Below are 23506 nucleotides of genomic sequence, written 5' to 3' on the forward strand. Positions count from 1 at the left end.
GCTTTGACCAACATAGTAGGTAAGGAGATGGTTAGAAGTGATTGTGCTTGTGTACGTTAAAATATTTTTTATAAATATTTTGAAAGGAGAGCTGACAGGATTTTTTTGATGGTTTAGGTGGGGGGTGGGTAGGTAATGAGATAAAGAGAGGAGGTAAAGGGGACCCCAAGGTTTTTAGCTTGAATGGCTGAAAGAATAAAGTAATTTTTATTTGAGTTGTGGAAGAAAGAGGAAGAGTAGGTTTTGGGGCAGAGATGAGAAATTCTTTTATGGGTATATAGAGTTTGGATGTCTTTTAGAAGTAGAACCAGTGTAAATGTCAAGTATGCAGTTGGATAGTTGGGGGTTGGCAGAAGCCTGGGCTGGAGATAGAAATTTGGGAGTTATTAGCATATAGATATTTAAATTCATGATAATGTGTGAATTCATCATGGGCATAAATGTAGATAGAACTTGAAGGGCTGAATTGGATATATTATAGTGTTGGAGGTTAGATAAATTAACTTGTTCAGTTTTCAAACAGCCCTTGAGGTAGTCCATGTCATTATTCCACTTTTATAGATCAAGAAACTGGGTACAGAGGGTCAAGTAACTTGTCCAGACATTTAACTAAGTGGAGAGAAAGGACTTAAACCCATGGAAGTACTCGTGTTTACATGATACCTCTTCTTTGATGCTGAACGGCAAAGAAACAGTTGTTTGGAGAATCAGGTTTAAGATATAATGAAGTTTATAATTGATTGTAAAGGTCTATTCTCAAAGATTAATTTACATAATTTATTGTCAGTATGAGAAGAGATTAAGATGTATGAAATCAAGTTCCATAGATTTTTTTTTTTCAGGCTAACATCATTTGTGACTTAGATAATAGTATACAGAGTATGTTTATGAAATTAATTGTTTTCACTAAGTTATGGTAGCTAATATTTAAAAAAAGTGGATAATTCAAAATTTCTTGCACAGATTAAGGAAATAAGAATGAGAAATTACAAGGATTAAAATGTAGGGACTAAAGGAGGGTAACTAAAATTAGGTGTACTGTGCAGTCTATCTTAAACACTTTTGCCAAATTAATTTTTTCAAATGTCCTTGTGGTCATAATAATTTTGTATACTAAAACTTTAAGTGGTTTCTTAATGCTAACTATATTAAGTACCAGATCTTCTATAGTATAGCCCCATTTTTAGCCCTACTTCCAACGTTGTCTTACACGTAACCTATGTATCTCTTTGACATTTGCATAAACTATTTATTATTTGTGCCAGGTATCACCCTCATGAAGCTTATCCGCTTTTCAGTGTTTGTCTTTACCTCCTTCATTAAAACTTTTTTCTGATCTTCTCCAACAGTTACAACTTTTTCCACTTTTGAAACCTTAAAAGACTTTTTTTTTTTTTTAAAGAGTAATTTCAGGTCTACAGCAAAATTGAGAGGAAGGTACAGAGACTTCCCGTATACCCCCATCCCCACACATGCACAGCTTCCCCCATTATCAAATCCCTCACTGGAGTGGTACATTTGTTATAATAAATGAACCTACATTGACATATCATTACCACACAAAATCCATAATTACATTAAGGTCCTCTCTTGGCGTTGCATATTCTATTGGTTTGGACAAATATATAATGACACGTATCCACCATTATAGTATCATACAGAGTATTTTCAGTGCTGCAAAAATTCTCTGTGTTCCATCTGTTCATTCCTTCCTACCTCTTAATCCCTGGCAACCACTTATCTTTTTACTGTCTCCATAGTTTTACCTTTTCCAGAATGTCATATAGTTGGAATCATATAGTATGTAGGCTTTTCAGATTGGCTTCTTTCATTTAGTAATACGCATTTAAGCTTCCTACATGTCTTTCCAAGGTTTGATAGCTCATTTCCTTTTAGTGCTGAATAATATTCTTTGGTCTGTAGGTACCACATTTTATTTATTCATTCACCTATTGAAGGACATCTTGGTTGTTTCCAAGTTTCTGCAGTTATGAATAAAGCTGCTCTAAACATCTTTGGGCAGGTTTTTATGTGGACATAAGTTTTCAGCTCCTTTGGGTAAATACCAAGGAGTGCAATTGCTGGATCTTGTGGTGAGAGTATGTTTAGCTTTGTAAGAAACCTCAAAGATTTTAAAAATATTCTCTATGGCATTTATCTTTTCATATATATTTGTATACTTGTTACTACCTTCTATCTGTACTTCTTTCCTGGCACTTGTCATTTTTTATTAAAGGGTTTTAACGCTGTGGCTGGACTTTAGGGGATTCCTGACTCAGGCACATTTTTTTTTCCCCTTTGATTTGGTTGGTTAAAAAATTATCTTTGTAAGAAAAGTCTTCTTGATAACAGGTAGTTTTCATTCTAAACAACTATAGGGACATGACTGTTCCACAGCCAGTTAGCACAGTCTTCACGGTACCTGTGCTAAAGCCTCTAGAATAACTAAAAAACATGCCATTTTGATCTTTAGAAACTCCATTCTGCCTTTATCTCTCTCTTTAAATATTAGGCCTATTATAGAAAAGAAAGTATTATGAATCATATGTATTCTTTCATTTTACTTTGCTCACCATACGTACTAAAATAAAAAAGCCAGTGCTTTTGATAGTTTTTTTTTTAAACGTTTGAAGGGGCATTAAATGTCTGTGAGTAGCAAGGAATACTTAGTTATTTGTATTTTAATTCATATATGAATTTGTTAGTTAACCAGTTCTTCCTTAAGCATTAAATATTATTGAGAAATTTAGTAAATCACTCAATAAACTTAAGAAATATAGCAGATTAAAATTCCTTAATACCATTAACCATTGCCATGGTTAGATAATTAAATTCCCTTAAAATTTTAAACTGTTATTAGTTTTATATAGCTTATTCACTTAAGGGTTTCAAACACCTTCAAAAGACGAAACATACACAAATTTTAACAAAGTTAAAATGAAGAGGTCATTATGAAAAAATGTGACAGTGCCATTAAAAATGTGTTTTTGTGTTAAAGTGAAGTAAATTTTCATACTAAAAAAAAGTTTACCAAGCTATTACTATGTTTTTACCTAAACTCAATATGATAGGTTAAGTTTGATTTATTTTGTAATCTCAGGGTCTTGAACTTGTTTATCCAGTTAAGGGTAATTAACTGTTTTAGGCTATCTTACTCAACTAAAGGAAATTAACTGTTTCAGGCTTTCTAATAGATTTGGAATAATTGATCAGAAATTTGATATCACTATATGGGATTCCAACCAATGAGATTGGACCTGAGCTTGAGATTTTTGTGTCACCTTTTATGATCAAGCTTTGTTGGCCCTGTCGAATGGACTGACTATTTTCTCATCTTTTGGCTGAGATTTGCCACGTCCCATTAGATTTCATTTCTTAAATTCACCTAAACTGAAATACTTTTTCCATTATCCTGTGTAGTTGCTTAACGTGAAATTGGTTTTCAAAGTATCTTATACAAGCAAAAGGAGCCACATAGAGAAATCTTGATGAATTTATGTGCTCTGGAAATGGTTGAGCTAGTTTGTGCCTTGGAACAGAAGAAAAAAAGATGAAACAGTCTGTTAAATAACATTTCTTCTGCTGTTTTAAGGGTATCATAGAGTAATTGACAGGCTATATCATTTCTTGAGTACACAATTCTGATGTTACTGATGTTTTTGTAATTTCTAGCTCCTCCTAGCTTTGAGCAGCAGACCTTATAACTCAGTAGATTAGTATTCAAAGTAGAGTTCAAAGTAGTATACAAAGTAGAACTTACGTTTGTTAGCCTCTTTTGGAAACTGAATAGTCCTCTGTAGCTTCAAATGGAAAGGTTTTTTCCTGAGGATTCTTTGAACAGAAAGACATATCTTCATCTTCTTTGCAGAGACGGGACACTTACACATCTGGTTCAAGCTTTACCATATATATATATATATATATATATATATATATATATATATATATATATATATATATAAAACAAACCTCTGCCAACAATTCTGAAAGAATTCTCTACTGTCACTAAAGCAATTTATTCTGTCAGGGCCACCACCTTGACTTACCTACCTTTCAAAGTATTAAGTAGTTTTGTTAAGAAATGAGAGTAGAATACAAAATTGTTTACTACTCACAGAAATTTGATGATATTCTAGAGGAAAATCCTGCAATACTTATGATGGAAATCTTGCCCTTTCAGAAAAAAGAAATTCCCATTCATGGAATGCTTGAGCAGGAAGAAATTCTTTCATTGCTTAGCTTGTTTGGTGGAAATGTTAAGTTATAGGAGCAAGGTAAATCAATTGATTCAAATACCTATGAATATCGTTTTGGCTTTAGTGAAAAGCTACCAGCACTTGTAATTATCGGTTTGGTTATTTCTCTTCCACTTTAGAGAGTGAATTATTTAGTATTTAGGACAAGGGTTATTCTTTTAGTTCATGTATATTACCTAGAGTAATTCTTGGCATATTTTAGACAATCAAGAAATAATGAAAGGTTTGTTATGTGAATGTCTTGATTTATTTTCTTCTTTGTAGTTTTTTCTTGTAAATCTTAAAAATGATCCATGATTTTTGAAATAATTTAGTCTGACCCTCCCACAGGTGAGCTTCCATTTTTAAATAATAACCCAACTACATAGCTTCTTCATCTAACTTGTGCTTGGACACTGAATGATGAGTCCACTGAGTTTGGAGATTGCCAGTTTTATATCAGGAAAAATTTAATCCTAATTCTTTAATATATTAGATCCAAATCTCCCCTTCTGTAACTTCTTCCTGTTAATAATCCTTCAATGGAATCACATCATGGACACATTTAATCTAAGGGAATTCAGCTCTATATGTTAAAAAAGTAGGAAATTTCAGCTCATCATTTGCAGTAAAGAATGAAATAATCATTACATAATGTTGCAGTGGCTTTAAAGTTTTGTTTACACAGCTGATACAGAAGAGAAATTCATTATTATGGTCCCTGGGCAGCTATGTAGAGAGGGTTTATGGACATTCTCTTGAAAGAAATTAGGGAATTAACTAAGGGCCTTAGAGGGTCATAGAGAAACATTAACTAATAAATAATAAAATAATCATTTTATATATTTGTATATAAAGTCAGGTACTTGAGTGGTGATTTAAAGTGTTGTCAGTAGCATTTGACCATACTTTATTATTGCCTTAACACTGTCTTTTGGATCTGATTTTTGAGTACATTGTACATTCACTATACTGTCATTGCTGTGATTCTTAGAATATATGAACTCCTAGACTGATCTTCTTTTGTTTCAGCAGCCCAGTCTCTGTAGTTGATTCCCCAAAACATAATAAAACAGCAAAAAATTAATTACAAGACTGAAAAATTTTTGTGATTTGCCTTTAATTTTGAAGCCGTGAGGTTTGACCTTCATTCAACAAATACCTTTCAGTTCTTTCTTTGTAGAAGGTACTTGCATTCTCAATTTTCTATATTTTAAATCTAAAATAAATATTATCATAGCTTTGCATTTGTTCCACTATTTATTAATACTTCATCATGTTACTGTAGGTACACTTTACTTAAGATATAGCATTCCCTGACACAACAGTAGGTACACAAAAGTGTTATTTCCTTTTAGTCATTTAGCTAGTTTCTCCCCCAGCAAAGCAAGATGGGTCTATAGAGGTACCTATTTTTATATAGTTCAGCTTGTTTTTTTATCCTCCCTAAAGTGTCCCTCATTTCTGTGCTGAATAGTTAGAAATAATATTGTATGCATTATTACAGGGCTTATTTCTTTAAATAGATTATTCCTATAGGAGCAAATATTTTAAGCTAAATGAATTAAAGCAAAAACAATTTTATAGGTAATATATAAGTGCAAACTCATAGTGTAGCATATAGAATCTTTTCTCTATTCTCACATCTCATGTAAAATTCATCATGGAATAGTGTCAGTTTTACCTTCTAAATATTAAATTTGCTGTTTGTTTTTCATATCTACCACACTGTCTGAGATGACCATCATCTCTTATCTTGACCTGAAGTAACTGCTTTCCCTCCTGCCTCAGTGCCTTTGCACAAAATCTTTTCTTTGCCTAGAATATTCTTCTTCTCCATTCTTCTCTGAATTACTTCCTCCTCATCCTTGAGATCTTAACCCAGATATCATATATTCCTTTGGGAAACAATCTCTCTGGAAAGAAAACATATAAATAAGATTAATTATACAAATATATAATTACAGTCCTTTGATGGTTTTTCAAAGGGAAAGTATAGAAATATGGAGGTAGTGAAGAGGGTCCATCCAGAAAATGTTCTGAGGCTATAGCCATTATTTTTGCATCCTATCATCCTTTCTGTAACTTTACCAAAGGAAAAGCTATTCTCTATGACTACTATCTGTAAGAATTAATTGTGTGACACAAAAATATGTTTGTCATGGTATTATTGTAGGTGGGAGTGTTTACCTATAGGTATCAGTCATTGAATGGGAAACACCCACTCATAATGACTATAGGTGAAATATAATTCTTAATGCTTTCTGAGGTAAATTTTTAAAAGTGTTTTATGAAGAGTATTTTCTGAAGTGTAATGATTTATAGAAACTTGTAGTTATTTTGGATAGTTATGATTGTGTATTTATTAATGGTCAAATTTTGGGATGAAGAATTATCTTGTGTACTGTCTCAAATTTTGAACAGGGCTCTTTAACAGATACTGAAGCCATAACTAATTAGTTTCCTTAGAGAAGGAAGAATAACCAAACAACCTCTTTCCTCCAACAGTTTGCTTCTATTCTCCCACATGCTCATTAGTTTTTTTTCCTAAGTCTATTGTTAGCATTTCATTCCTTTTTCTGTTGTACAATTAAATTTACAGGGAAAGTGAAATATTACTGTGTATGAAAAACAGTGAGCCCATATACTATGCAGCAGCATTTGAGACTTATGTGTTCTCTTGAAGGGTTTGATTCTTATATAGTCTCTTTTCAGATTTTTTTTTGGGAGGGATTGGAAAAATGATGTCACTTATTTATATTGTGTATTTGCAGTTTAAAGGGAAGACATTTTAAGTGAAACAAATCAGCCTTGATCAAAGTAAATTTTATCATTGTATGTATTTCAAAATTACTTAAAGCATATTGTAGAATGCATAACAAATTGTTGAAGATAGTTAGACATCAAATTTAATGTGCTTTTAGGAAAACTAAAAATGTTTTCAATTTCATAGTATAGTGTATAATAAGTATGTAAGTACCAAAGAAATTCTAACTAGAATAATTGCAGTAGACGTTTGCTAATAAAGATTTATGAGGAAGAGAAAAATAAAATTAAGTTGAGTGACACTGAACAACACCAAAAAGAAAAGGAAAGAAAAGAAAAACACTTGAAATTATATCACAATGAATCATAGAAAAATTTATGGTGTTCATATGTTCTTCTCTACTCAGAAATAATAAATCATCCGTGTCTGATTCTTTGAATTATGTATGAAAATTAAGTAATAATTAATAATATAATCAATAATATTAATTTGGTAATAATAATTACCAATAACAATGGCTGTGGCATTAGCCAATAGCTCAACACAAAAGAGATAAAGGAAAACATATCAAAGAGTAGATATAAGATATGCAGGATAGGTAAAATTCCTGAAAACAGCTGAAATTCCTGAAATAGAAAACCAAAAATAAATGGAAATGATCAAGAACCCAAGAATTCATTCTCTGAAAAAAAATTAATAAAATAGGCAAACCTCTAAGATCGCTGATCAAGGAAAGAAAAAGGATGACACAGATAGACAGTATTAAGAATTTTAAAAAGGGGATATAACTAGGGCTGCCTTGAACCCCTGTGGTACTTTCATGAGACTGGGAAAAGATGGCTCCTTTGGGCAGATACAGTGCTATGAATACCTTTGTACAAATTAAAAACAGCCTTGAGCTAGGACATACATCTTGGTAATTGGGATGTAGCTTGGTGTTCAGTCTACCCACTGCCTTGGCCAGGTGCCTGTGTGTAGTGAACAACCTGCTCTCATTTGATATGACTGTGGCTGTAATTAGAGATACAGTAGATGTTATATAAATGTCATGAAATACTAAGAATGATAACTGCTTATTTATTGAAATTTTAAAAGATAAAAGTTGCAACATGCTATATGGGCTTCAGTGATAACAAACTTTGAGAATAGCATCATGACCCCTCTGGAAGTTTTGTGGACCACTGATGGGAAAATGTGATCTATTAGAAGACTTTTGCTTTATTTCCAAATGCTAGAAAAGGCTTTCAAACATTTAGACTTTTTAATACCAGCTTTGAATCAAAGTGTTTTTAATCAATGTGTTACATATAAGTAGTGCTAAAAGGCCTAGCCATATCAAGTAATAATAATGCCTTGAGCTCTTTCCAGACCATATCCCAATCTTGGAGGTAGCCATTTTTGGTTTTTAGCTGTTTCTTCTGGCTTTATTTCTCTATTTCTTTTTTTTAAACATTTATTTTTATTTTTTATTTCAATAGATTTAGGGAGGTACAAGTGGTTTTTGGTTACATAGATGAATTGTATAGAGGTGGTGTCTGAGTTTTTAGTGTAACTGTCGTCTGAAATAATGTACATTGCACTTGACTTCTGTATTTCTAATTAAAGTTACCTCTTGATCCTGTAAGTAGATACTGATAAGCCAAATAGTATACTATGATTACCTTTCTTTTATGTAAATAAATTTGTTCTTATTTGGCATTAATATTTCCTTAATTTTTTTTGGTTTGCTTTATTTTCTTTGCTAGATCTTCTCTTCTAACAGCTTGTTAAAATATATCCCAATTTAGTCGGCAAGGAAACTGAGCTCTGTGTAGGTTCCCCTTTCTTGGGCTGCAACCTGTAAACTGCCTCTTGGTAGAAAGCTGTGGCAATCCTAGGGCTCATCTCACTGGTTTCCCTCTCTCAGAGATCACACTCCTTCAGCTGTTCAGTGTCTGAAAATGGTTTTTCACGTATTTGTCCTATTGTCTAGTTTTTTAACAGTGGCAGGTTATACTGATATGTTTTGTTTTGACATTATAGACTGAAATGGAAGTCAAGCATAGATATTTTAACAAAATAATGGCCAGGTGCAGTGGCTCATGCCTGTAATCCTAGCACTTTGGAAGGCCCGAGGCAGGCACTCCAGCCTGGGGCAACAGGCTGTCTCTTAAAAAGAGTGAAACCCTGTCTCTTAAAAAGAGTGAAACCCTGTCTCTTAAAAAAAAAAAAAAGATCACCAGGTCCCATTCTCTAGCTGTTACCAAAGTAGATCTTTTGTAATATTACCAAGGAATTGCAAGTTTTTATATTACCCTTTCTTAGGTAGTAAAAAAAAAAAAAATCAATAAAATGATTTTGAATTAGTTGTCTAAGCTGAAGAATAATGTAGTTCAAGGATTGGCAGACTTTTCTCTAGAGACCAAATAGTAAATATTTTAGACTTTGTGGACTATATGGTCTATGTTGCAACTACTCAACTGCTGTTGTATCATAAAAGCAGCCATAGATAATACATAAATGAATGAGTATGGCTGTATTCTAATAAAATTGTATTTATGTACACTAAAATTAAAATTGCATATAATTTTTATTTGTCATAAAATATTATTATTTTGACTTTCTGCCAAACATTTAATAATGTAAAACCATTCTTAGCTTGTGGGCTGACCAAAAACAAGCAGCAGGCTGGATTTGGCTTGTGGACCAGAGTTTGTTGACACTTACACAGATTCTTAAATAAGCCCTGTATTCTGCATTAATATGTTAGCAATTGGGAACTTAATATTTCTGGACTCCTCAATATTTCTATCTTGGGTACCCAAAGCAGAAAACTTAGTATAATTTGTATTGTTAGGCCTAAGGAACAGAAAGTAGAAAAGGAGGTAGAAGAGGAAAGTAGAGGGAAAAGTGGGTTAGCTTTGGGAGTATAATTAGTCTGTGTGAGGCACCAGCTTATTAATTCCTTTTATCAAGCATTTATTGAGTACTCAGTGTTGTTTGACACTATGCCAGGTTCTATGCATACAAAGCAGTGTGCAGATTGGTCTTTGGTCTGGAAAGGTGGGAAACACAGTTAAGTTTTAAATATGTGTTGGGTTAAATGGAAATTTAGAATGACTAGACTCTGAAGTGTGTTTTACTGGCAAATACAATTCTTTTATACTATAAAAGTGATATGCACTTTGTGGGAGAAAATTATTTATTACTTTACATGTAGTATGGATGCCAATAGGGAAGGTTAATGCTGGATATGTTAGCAAATTGATTTTATAACTTTATATAAAATGTTTTGTTTTCTCTTTTCTTCCTTTAAAGTGAGAATTCATGATTTTTGTCAGCCAGAAGGCTATTTAATGGATTAATGAGTGAATGATCCCAAAACATTTTGAGATTTGTTAATTAAAATGTCCATGTAAAATGTTTATAATAAATAATCAGTTTTGATGTTTTGAAATATGAAGTCCTACACAGCAAACTGCAGTTGCTTGGGATAATTTAGAAACCTGGAGCATTTGGCATTCTTATGAAAATGGAAAGATTTTATAAATGCTTTCTAGTTATATCAGGAAGTGTTTCTGCTTTCTTTGGAGAGCAATTACTAAATCACATGGATGATGAAAATGTTTTTGCATATTTTCTGTGTAGAATGAACTTCTCATTTCTATCTTGGGTTTTAATGCCAAGTAGATTGTTAGAATGCACTCTGTCGTGGGTTCCCAAAATGGCACAACTGAGTCTTTTCTATTGGCAGCCTAAGGAACAGAAAGTAGACAAAGGGAGCAAAGAGGTGACTAAGGTGGAAAATGAGTTAGCTTTGGGAGTATAATTAATCTGTCAGAGGCACCAGTTTGTTAATGTCATTTTTCAAGCATTTGTTGAATTCTTACTATTGTTTGACACTGTGACAGGTCCTATAGATACCAAGTAGTGTACAGCTTGGTCTTTGTTCTGCAAAGACTAATAAGTAGACATATAGTTACTAAAAAGATTATGGTCTAGCAATATAAATATGCCTGAAATTATTTGATAACAGAGCATTAGCTGTGACTAAATCCTTAATTTCCTAGTTGAGTAAGAAGGGATAATTGTTCCATGCAGAAGTAAAATGTACAGTAAATTTGCAAAAACTATGAGGAGCTAGAAAAGTCTAGGGCCAGAATTTGAAGGCCTTGTATAGTTACGTTAAAATCCTTGGCCTTATTTCACTATTTAGTACTATTTAGACTGTGGTTTAGAATCAGGGTTGTGTATATATGTGTGTGTATATATATATATATTTTTTTTTTTGAAATTTTCCAGGCTATTATAAATTGTTTTATAAAATACAATAAAAATAAATTATAGAAGAATGAAATAAAGACATGAAATACAAGTCCCAAATTTTTATTTAGATTAAACCAACATAAAATTATTCTATATAGTTGCTACAGAAGTTTATAAACACTCAGTTTCTGTACTTACCTCATGAATTAGTAACAAATATTTCATGGCAGGTAATTTTTGGACTCACAGTGGTCTGTGGGCCATACTGGGAGTGGTATTGAGCTCCTGGGTGATACATGATCCCTGCAGATTTTTAAGCAAAGAATGGCATGATTATATTTGTGTTTAACACATGAATTTGTTGCAATATGAGTGATAATTCAGTTTCAGGCTAGAAGGCTGGAAACCAAGGAACCCTGGAAACATCACTACTTGAGTGATAGTTAGAAATGGAAGAGAAAGTAAAGGTGACTTTCTTTATATTGGTAGTTCACGTAGGGAGTAATTTCCTCACTAGGCTTTAAGCTTACTGAAGGCAGAGACTATATTTCTTTTGACTACTAAGATAGACATCTTCAAAAATATTTGATGACTGAATGAACAAAAAAACTGAATGAATGAATGAATGAGTCAGACAAGTGAAGGCAGACCCATGAGAGAATAGAGAGTTTAAAACTGGAATAAGAAGAATTTCAGGCTGGACAATATAACAAACAAAACCAAATCCTTTCAAATCAAGGAAAATAATAATTTCATAAGTATTTATTGGATTTAGTAATTTGAAAGTCTTTAGGGAGATCAGCTTTAGCAATGCGATAAAGTTAGAAGCCAAATTGTAATGTATTGCACATCCTGTTGTCTCGTAAGAGAATGAGTAGAAAGAGCCTTTAAAATATTACACTTTATTAATTTATTCATTGAAGAAGAAAAGTGGTGATAATGTGTACTATCTATTTAGTATTGTAGGTGAATGTAAGATCAATAATAGGTATGTATTTTTTTTCCTTCCATTTCAACAGGGGAACTAATCTGTATTAAGTGGAATTGAAATTGATTTTTTTATTTGATTCTGATTTGAGAAGAAAATTGAAATGTGAATAATTTGCCTGGTCTTCTTTCAAATTGACTTAATGAATTCATTTCCTAATAATCTTTATTTATTCTCAATTAGAACCTTTCCACTAACATTTCATTTTTATCATAGAATAAAGTTTACTCTTATTCTATACTGTGCCAAGCTTGTATTTGACTAAAAGTTTGTAGGACAAAGATAAAGGCTTGAAAGTGTGTGGAATATAACTTCTGAAGAGTTACAGAACTGAAAAGCATTTGAGCACTGTTAATAGAAAGAATAGAAGTTATGTGGAGGATCATTAGAGTAGCTAATTTAGCAATTTGTTTTGTCATTTAGTTGCTTTATTTCTTATAATCAAATTTTAGTAGGGTCTTTAAAAAATATCTGTTAAATATTATATCTGCTACATAAGTGATAGGTACTCTCATACGATACCAGGTGGACTATTAATACTTTGTCATATTTTAATATTGTCTAGCTGAAAACTTTATTTGAATTTTTCTTCTATGATTGCTTTTTTAAAAAATAATAAAATGAACTTTGGATATTTTTCCTACCCATCTTCTGAAAAGATTATGTGGTCATTTTATGGTTTATAATAGGTAATGAAAATCCAGAAGACTTAAGACAATCCATAAGATTATGTGAAAATTTGAATCTTTTTTGTTTTTTTGGTTATTAAATATAAACATCCAATGCTCTTCACAATAAGTTTAAAAGTTATCTCTCAATCTTTTTATAGTATGACGACCAGCAAGAAGTAGTCCTTGTCAGAACAGATCAGTCTGGAAGAGTATGGCCTGTGAACAAACCAGGAAAATCTCTGGAATCAAAAGGAGGAAGAAGGAGACAGATGGTATATTTAACACATGTCTTTGTTTATTAATTCAGAATGAATTCCTCTTGGGACTTTCTTTGCATCAGACTACAAAATATTTTCTGAAATGTAGCTTTCTACTGGAAACACTGGAGGACAGTAAATTATGTTACTTTTTTTGTTTTTTTTTTGAGACAGGTTTTCACCCTGTCTCCTAGGCTGGAGTGCAGTGGCGTCATCATAGCTCACTATAACTCTGAATTCCTGGACTCAAAGGGATCCTCCCGCCTCAGCCTCCAACGTGCTGGGTTTATAGGCATGCACCACCATGCCTGGTCAACTATGTTACTAATTTTATTCCTAGTTATATCCCTTTGCCTTTTACAAAATGGAATCTAATTCAACTGCATTTTTTCAAATAATTGTGAATATTGAATGTTTAAGGCAATTTTAATTTTAGTGCACATTTGTTTGATGTTTTTAGCTTCTTTTTGTATATTTACCTTTTGGTATACTTAGCTCTTAGGGAAACCTTGGTCTCCCAGACCTGTTTCTTGTGTTAGACAGCCAATTTGAGACCTAGTGATGGGGTATTCATATACAGTAATGTCTTAATTAGATAGGTACTGTGATCCTTCAGAAACGTAATTTTCTTTTCCATCTTCCAGCTCTAGCAATTAGTTTTTAGCACTACCTTGAGGCTCTTGAGATGGCAAAAACAAATATTCAGTTTTCCCAATTAGGTTTTTTGTTTGAAAGATCATACTTGTGATAATTGGGTACACAAAAGGATTGTTCATTCGGAATTTTTATGTCAAATGTTTATTACTTGCCCGTTGAGTGCCTGTGATGCTAGAGATACTAATTAATTCACTCAACAAATAGAAGCGGGATGGATACCTCTTCTAATGTAATGAGAGAAATTTGGGGATTGGAGAGAGGAAGTGGTAGGAGAATAGTAAAAGTTTGAATTATATGAAATGACAGAAATGAATAGGTATCTATAAATGCATTGCCAGAAGGCATCGAGGGCCCTTCTAGACTTGCACACTATGTACCTACTGAGCTATCTAGACGTAGGAGTAAAGAAGGCAGACACGTTTATTCAGGGTTAGGGTTTGCTCTTTGGGTATAATGAAAGGATAAGAGAGCTGGAAATTAAGTGTCTGGAACCAGGGAGTGATTGAAGTCATGGATCATGAGGTTTAAGCTAGTGAAGACAAGAATAATAATGCTAGGAAAAATAGTGGGACCCTGGTTCCAAAGATTTCAGAGGAGTCAAAGACTAGGTTTTATTTGGTTAAGGGAATGTGAGAGCAGCATTGGAGAGATTTGATTAGTGAGAAAATGAATAGCACTTTTCTATTCCACACCTGGATAAGGAACCAACTAAAAGGAAAAAACCCAGGACTGAATTAGTTGGAGATTAGAATATTAGCTGTTTTTGATAAAGCTGTTTATGGAACAAGGGTTTAATAATTAGAAGTGGGTGACTTAGTTAGGGATGCTATAACAGCATACTGTAGACTGGGTGGCTTGAACAACATAAATTTATTTCCTACCGTTCTGGAGACTAGGAAGTCCAAGATCAGAGTGCTGGCAGATTCAGTTTCTGATGAGGTCATGCTTCCTGATTTGTAGAAGGTGGTCTTCTTCTTGTATCCTCACATGGCAGAGAGGGGAGAGAGAGAGAGAGAGAGAGAGAGAGAAGGAGAGAGAGAGACAAGGAGGGAGAGAGAGAGAGAACAAGCTGTTATATCTTTTAATAGGGTTACTAATCCCATCCATGAGGACTTCACCCTCATGACCTAATTACCTCCCAAAGACCCCCTACCTCCTAATAACTTCACATTGGAATTTCAACATATGAATTCTGGGGTGACAATCATTAAGTCTATAGCAGTGGATTTGCTCATATTTTACCTCTGTTTTTGATATACTTATTTTATCTCTGGGTAACTACAGTCTTCCCTCAACAGTGGTAAGGAATTTTAACTACAAGGAAGAGAAGAGCAGAAAAGAGAGAAGAAAAGATAGAGTAGTTTTGCTCTTTCCTCAAAACTCGGAAGCCAGATAAGTCATGCCTTTATCCCTGGAGAAATGGAGAGTAAAGGAGCACAAAAAGTAGGGAGTGTTATTCTAATGGAAGTTCTTTCACATGGAGGCAGATAGAATAGGGATAAACTGGAAGGAAAGGTTGTGATATATAGTGGAATTTTTGCATTTAGTATTAATTTATTAAAAAATGCTTCAGAGACTTAACGTTTTCACTAAATTAATAATGTTAATTTTGTCATAGGTTTCAACCCATGAGGAGAAAGAAAGGGTCAGATACTTTCATGATGATGATAATCTAAGCCTAAATGATTTAGTCAAAAATGAAAAGATGGGAACAGCAGAAAATCAAAACAAACTTTTTATGAGAATGGCATCTAAGGTAAGATACATTCCTAGGATACATTTAAATTTTGGGAAGCTGATTCTTTAACAGTGATCTACCTTTCAGAGAGATTTGGTTCTCTCTAATCTTGGTTTCTTTTAGTAAATTAAATTCTTTGTAAGACACATTAAGAACAAGAATTTTCATATCAATCTTATTGAGAAATACACATTTGAAATTGTGTTTGTTTTTAAATAGACTCTGGTTTACTTATTTAATGTATTCTATGAAGATTTTAATTATATATTTAATCTACTACCATTTAAGAGAAAGTTTTAGGCCACAGTTTAATGATGGGCAGTATGCTGCTATTAGGTTATCAATCTGTCTTGTCTTTTTAATTTTATTTATTTATATTTTTTTCAGTACTGTCCTTCAGAAATGACAATACGTCTTGTCTTAATGCTCCTCTAATTCTTCCTAATTACGCCATGAGGAGGTAGAAGAAAATATTTGGAGTAATACATCATGGATTATGAAGAATAATCCTAAATCTTACTTGTATGAAAATATATATTATTTTAACACATCATTATGGATCGTAGGATGAATTTTTGTTTCAAATAGCATTCTTTGTTGCAGTCTCTTCCATTGTAGTCTTTTCCAAACACTACTATTAGAATTTTATATAAAAGAGACATTATATTTAAATTTAGCCCTATAGCAGATTTTGACAAACTGTGACCCTTCCAGGGGAAAAATTGAGCTTACCACCTATATTTGCAAATAAAGTTTTATTGAAGCACAACTATACACATGCATTTACATATTATCTAAGGCTGCTTTTGCTCTATAATGGCCGAGTTGAGTAGTTGTGAGAGGGTATACTTACTGTCTGGCTGTTTACAGAAAAAAATTGCCAAACTCTTGGGTTACCTTTTGGTAGTGGGAGTTTGAACTGGCTATCTGAAAGAGGTAGGCATAGGATGGGGAGACCTTCACTGTATATCTTTTCAGACTTAAAGTCTTTTATTTTTTAACTGTGAATATATTACCTGATCAAAAATTAACTTAATGAGAACTAAAATAAAGATAACCAAGCTATTTGTATGTGTATGTGTTTTGGGGAGGAGGCAATGAAATAAACTTAGTTTAAATTCTTCACCAAGAATTACATGCAGTCTTAAATTTAGTCCATTAGGATAATTTTACCTCTGTTAATTGTGGGGAAAATGCTAGAAATTTTCTAGGGTCTGGAAATTTAATGCAGAAAGGAAGAGGACATATTTTTATGAGAGTTTCCTTTTCAGAAATGATGCCACTTTATATGAAGTCTGAATTAAATATAATTTTACTAATCTTATCATAGTTCATTCAAGTTTATACACAAGAGAAAAATCCTTATTACAAATTTTAATAGTCATTTATTAATTCAACAGTTGTTATTGCACACCTACTTTGTGCCAGATACCATTTTAGGTAAGGGATACAGAGAAGCAATCAAGTCACAGCCCTCAAGGAGCTCATATAATATTTCTAGTGGATGTGACAAGGAACAAATACATAATATAAAATATTATATAACATAAATAATATATTACAAAATAGAAAATATTTTTGTAGAAAATGAAACAAAGTAGAAGGAGATGAAGTGATATTTTCAGTAGAGAGTTGAGGTAAGGCCTTTCTGTGGAGGTGATGTTTCAGTATTCTCTGAACAAAGTAAGAGAGTGGTCCCTGTGAATATGTGAGGGAAGAATATTCCAAGTAACAGACACAGCAAATGCAAAGGATCTGAAGCAGAGACAAGCTTGAAGGACATCAAGAGCCAGCAAGAAGACGAGTATGACTGGGGAGTAGATGGAGGAAGGTAAAGAGAAATAGATGATGAGGGAGGAGACGTAGCAGAATCAGATCATGTAGGGTCTTACAGGCCATGGTGTGAAAACTTCTGCTTTTGTTTTAGTGATGGGAACTATTTGAAGGTTTGTCACAGGGCTGTGTCATGATTTGGTTTCTATTTCGACAGGATTTTCTGGCTGCTCTTTGTGTAGAGACGCAAGAGTGGATGCAGGGAGATCACTTAGGAGGGAGGGCACTACATTAGTTCAGATAGTGTTTTGGATTAGGGTGGTAAAACTGGTGAGAAGTATTAGGATTTGTGGCAATGCTGATGCCATATATTGAAATGGCAAAAACTGGGGGAGGGACAAATTTTGCATGGAGTGGGAAATCAAGAGTACTATTATGACATGTAAAGTATGAAATGCCCATTAGACATTCATATGGTGGTGTGGGGTGACTGCCCCTGGAGGTCTGGGTAGTTGTTGGTTCCCCCATATAGATTTGGATGCTGTTAGCATTTAAATAGTATTTAAAGCCATGGGACTTAAGAAATTACTAATGAGGAGAGTCTGAAGACTGTGCCCTGGAGTACTGTCTGGAAGAGGACAGAAATGATTTAGCAAATGAGACCAACAAGGTGCAGCCAGTGAGGTAGAAGGAAAACTGAATGTTTCAGAAGACAGAAAGGAGGTTATGAATAACTATGTCGACTGCTTCTGAGAGGTTGAGTAAGATCATTGAAGATGGGGAAATGACCATTGTATTTGGTAATGTGGAGGTTTCTGGTGACTTTGGTAAGTGTGGGTTTTTTTTTTTGTTTGTCTAGTAAGGACCAATAATAATAGAGCAAATAATAGAGCATGTTTATATGTTTTTCTTTTGTTTAATTTGTACATTATGAGGTCTTATAATAATATTTATATAGTAGTCCCCCCTCATTTGTGGGGGGTATGTTCCAAGAGCCCCAGAGAAAAGCCTAATTATTTTGGATTCAAGACTGAATGTGACAAGAGTTGGCCTTAGGAAGGAGCTGATTACTGTCCATCAATTATTTAACAAGAGGAAAGGCAGAGTATTGGTATGCAGGTGCAAGAACGTTCATAAATTTGGTAGTGGAAAAACGAACAGGGTTTTCTTATTGTTTCAGTTAGTGAAAAGACTTAAGGTTGTCAGCTAAGAATGATGATAGAGAAGGGGTGTTAAGAGGTTTGAGAAGAAGGTAAGAAATGGTCTTTGGGAGAACCTGTGAGTGAAATAAAGTAGGATTCCCAGGCAAGGCTGAGGGTCCATCTGAGGTTTATGGTTGTATATACTGTGTTCTTTTCCTATACTTACATACCTACCATAAATTTTAATTTATAAATAAAAATTAATTAAAAAATAATTAAAAATTTATAATTTATAAATTAGGCACAACTAATCATAAAAATAGAACAATTATAACAATATGCCAGCATCATTATTCATGTGCTTTAGAGCCAATTAAGTAAAATAAAGGTTGCTTGAACACAAGCACATGTGTTTTAGAGCTAATTATTTAGTAAAATAAAGGTTGCTTGAACACAAGCACTGTGATACCATGACAGTCAATCAGATAACTGAGATGGCTACTAAGTGACTAACAAGCGGGTAGCATATACAGCTTGGGTATGCTGGACTATAGGATGATTCATGTCCTGGGCTGGACAGGAGTGGTTCCTTGCATTTCACATAAGGGATACTCAACCTGTACTTCCCTTACTTAGTGGTTCACCTGAAAATGGATCTTAGGCCTTGGGAAAAGTAGCCAGTCAGGAATAGTTGATATACAACAAGACTGTTTATTTATTTATTTATTTATTTAGTCAAAACAAATGTTAACTGATCTCATTCAACGTGTGAGGTGTTCTACTGGGGACATACTGGAACATGAAGAAGACATGATCTTTGACTTTATGGAGCTTGTTAGGCTGGTGGGGAAAAAGAAGCCTTAAATAGCTATGAAAAATGAATTCAGTAATTGTGGATATGCAAAGTACAATGACAGACAGGTGAAAAGTCTTTTGGGAGTAACACCAGTGTAACCTAGTCTAAACTGGGGTGACAGGAAAGGTTTCATGTTGGATAGGAAGTCTGATACTATGTCTGGTCGGTATTCAAGTCTATCCTGTTGTCTTTAGCTGTTGATATATATTTTACTTTCCATTACTATCTTTTACTTATTCATTTAACTTTTACTGTCTGTCCTTTTCTTCTAATTCTGAAATTCAGATTATTTATGTTCATGTTCTTTCTAGTTGTATTTTACCATTAGATCTTTAGTGGCATCTCTTTCTTATAACCAGGTCAAGAAAGGTATCTCATGCCAAATGTCAACTTGATTATATTTAGATAGGGGAATTCTGGTTGTTGGGTTTTTAAAATCCTTTCTATATTTCTCATTTTCTTCTGAATATGTACTACATAATTAATAAAAAAATGGGAGCAATCAAAAATATCCTGAAAAAGAAGGGTATATGGTCTAATTTCTTACTATATATATGCCAGTACATTTATTATGATTTTCTAGAAGATAGTAGGTATATAGTAACTTCTTTTTGGTAAAGAAGTTTCTTCCTGTAAAATCATGGAACCAGAGAATTTTAGATTCTGGAAAGGGATCTTACTAAATCTTGCGTAACCTTCCACATTTTACAAATGAGGAAACTGAAGCTCTAAAAGAATTAAATGGCTTACACAAGGCTAAGTAACTTTCCTAGTTTCCACAGCTAATGAGCTGGAAAAGCCAGCACCAGAAGCCTCATCTTTTAACTTTCAGTCCAGCTTAAAACAGTACTGCCATTCAAATGACTCATGTTAACAGATAGTTGTTGATTGTTACCTAAATTTAATTGTTTTTGTCCAATTTCCATGGTTCATTTATGGGTATCTGGGAATAATAAGCTATATATGATTTGCTCTTTCTTAAAATACATTCTATTGACTCCAACATTCTTTAAATATAAACTCTTCCATTTAAAATTTAAGACGTCAGTGTTTCCTTGGCAACATAAACTCAGCACATTTTCATGAGATCTATATACATCTTTCCTCATTAATTTTGTTAGCACTGTGGGCAGTAATTTTATCCTTTTTGTACTGATAGAGCATTAAAAATGGGCTGGAGGAGAGGAATGACAGAAGGTACAAGAGAGTAATGGTAAGGGAGAAAAAAAAGACTCAAAATAATTAGGCTTTTACCTTGAATTATGAGAAAAGATGATTTTATTGTCTAATAAAAGATATTTGTATTTCTATTGACAGTTTGATTTTTTCTGTGTTTGTAACACTTAAGGCTTAATATATTTTCTGCTGGAAGTAATCTTAAAATATATATACATATTCCCATAATAATACACGTTTGAAATCCTCTACTTTAAAATTTTCAGTAAACTATAATGTTGATAACAAATTTTGAGAGATTAAGTGATATACCTTTCTTAAAGGTATGAGTAGAATAAGATAAGGAATATTGAAAATTGCCAACTTATTGCAGCACCCTTTGAGCATTTTAGTTCTCATGGTAGTCATTTTCATTTTCTTAGACTTTCATAGATATGGAGTGAAATTAGCTTTGGGAGAGGCTAATCCAAGAGTATGAAACCACGTATATGTTCTTGTGATAACCCCTAATGGGAATTTGAAATTTGGATGTCATAAAATAATGGAAATGATATTTTGCTTTTATATGGAACTAAATAAGATGAATATTGATTTAGTTTATTTGTTTTCTAAAAGTTGTAGGTTTGAATCCAGTCCAAGCTGCTTAATTAACAAAGTAGTTTTTGTTTTTCTCAGTGTGAGAGGGGTGGTAGGGAGATGGGAACACCAGAAAAATTTATTGAACATTCTTTAGTTCAGGTCCTGATTTTTCTTTTGTGGTAGAATATATGTAACATAAAAGTTACCATTTTAACCATTTTTAAGTGTACAATTCAGTGACATTACGTACATTGACAACATTTTATAACCATCACCACTGTCTGTTTCCAGAACTTTTTTGATCATCTCAAACAGAAGCTTTATCCTCATTAAGCAATAACTCCCCTTCCCACCTTCCTACTTGCCTCTCTCTCCCCCACCCTGTAACCTCTTTCTGTCTATGTGAATTTGTCTATTCTAGGTAACTCATAATAAGTAGAATCATACAGTACTTACTCTTTTGTATCTAACTTATTTCACTTAGCATGTTTCACAATTTCATTGCTTTTTAAAGCTGAATAATTCCATCGTATGTATATAACACATTTTTTTGAATCTTTTCATTCTTTGATGCACATTTGGGCTGTTTCCATATTTTGGCTATTCTGAATACTGCTGCTGTGAACATTGGTGTACAAGTCTCTGCTTTTAAGCCTTTGGGACATATTTCTAGAAGTGGAATTGCTGGATCAAATGGTAATTCTATGTTTGACTTTTTGAGGAACCACCAAAGTTTTTTCCACAGTTTGCACAATTTTTTACTCCCACAAGTAATGCACAAGGGTTCTAGGATCTTCACATTCTTGCCAGTGTTTATTTTCTGGGTTTTTTGTTTTGTTTTGTTTTGTTTTTGATAATAGCTATCCTACTGGGTGTGAAGTGGTGTCAGTTGTGATCAGTTCTTGACTATGGTGAGATTTTATGAGGATTTTTGGTCAGTTCTTTCAGACTTTGGCCAAAGTTTAAATTGTTGACAATTGAGTATATTGGTTCAATAGTTTATTCATTTTTTTAAAGAAAAATAGAGTTCAAAATTATGTGAAACATACTTAATCAACTAAGTCATCTCTTTCCAATGAATTCAAGGGCTTTGAGTTTAAAGGATAGTTTCACAGTTTTGGTTAAAATTTTGATTTATAAAACTTTAAGTGCTTTCGTAAGAATTAGATTGTAGTTCTTCATTGGTAATCCTTGTGTGATAATGCAGTACTAATGAGATAGATTGGTTGCAAACCAGTGTTCCTACATAATGGCACTAAAAAGAGGCTTCAGTTTTTGTGGAGTTTTTATGTAAGAATTTGAGTATCTGACTATAAGATGTTAGTTTAATTTGTAGTATTTCAGAGTTTTTTAATTTAAACATCAAAATGAGAAAACAAATTAGCTTTCATGGTTAGAACACATTAATATTTTTGTATGCTTAAAATTTAGGTTAATTTACTAACTTCTTTCATTACCATACTTGAATTTGGAAACTGATTAAACAGAATATCAATACTAAATCAATTTGACTCCCTAACTCATGTGGATAGTTGTTATCATCAGTGAATACAAAAGAACTTTCCTTGTTGCAGTAATCAGAATCAGAATGCCTCTGGAACCTGGTTTCACGTCCTTGGCATTATTAACATCTTGGGCTGGCTAATTCTTTGCTGTGGGAGGACATCTGTGCACTGTAGAATGATGAACAGCATCCCTGGCCTCTAGCCAGTAATTACCAGTAGCAGTGCCTCTTACCTGGAGTTGTGATAACCTAAAATGTCTCCCAGACATTGCCAGATGTCCCAAATGGGAGGCAGGGCAAAATTACCCTCATTTGAGAACAAAGTCCTGGGAAAATCTAGGAGAAAATAATAATAACTACAGTTTTTTGAAGACTTCTTATGTGTCAGGCACTTTATATACATTAATACTTATAATTATCTGTCAGCATTGGTGTTATTAATCCCATTTAATTAAAAAAATTGATGTTCAGAGATAATCAGTAGCTTGCATAGGGTCACGTATCCCGTTAACGAATCTGGTTTGTTATCAGTGTTTCCTATGTCATTTGTGATACTACTGTCTAGCCTAGGTCAGAAAGCTAGAAGTCTTCAGATGAGGAAGAGTGATCTGTCTCCTTCATTCCCACATCAAATCTGTCACCGATCTTGTCCCCTCCCTTTCCCAGTCTACTCCTCTTCGTTTCTATTGCCACTACCCTATCCATGCTACCATCATTTCTTATCTGGTCTACAAAATAGCCTCCTAACTGGTTTGCTGGTATTCCTTACCTTCTTCCAATTCTTTCTTAACTCTATTTCACTGAAGCCAGAGTAATGTTTCTTCCCAAAATATACATATGATCCTCTAGCCCCTAGATTAAAACATTTCAAATGATATTTCTTTGCTGTTAGGTTAAAGACCACATTCTTTAATGTTG

The 23506-nt window shown here is 33.3% G+C and overlaps 1 protein-coding gene across 1 annotated transcript in view; it reads left to right on the forward strand.

Annotated features, from left to right (window-relative positions):
- The window catches only part of CWF19L2 (CWF19 like cell cycle control factor 2), a 95707-nt gene that overhangs the window by 43953 nt on the left and 28248 nt on the right, over positions 1-23506 (forward strand). The window contains exons 11-12 of the mRNA XM_045556682.1: positions 13065-13178; positions 15439-15576. Of these exons, the coding sequence (XP_045412638.1) occupies positions 13065-13178; positions 15439-15576 (252 nt within the window). The remainder of the gene's footprint in view (positions 1-13064; positions 13179-15438; positions 15577-23506) is intronic.

Source organism: Lemur catta, chromosome 7, assembly GCF_020740605.2.
Source record: "Lemur catta isolate mLemCat1 chromosome 7, mLemCat1.pri, whole genome shotgun sequence".
Taxonomy (NCBI): domain Eukaryota; kingdom Metazoa; phylum Chordata; class Mammalia; order Primates; family Lemuridae; genus Lemur; species Lemur catta.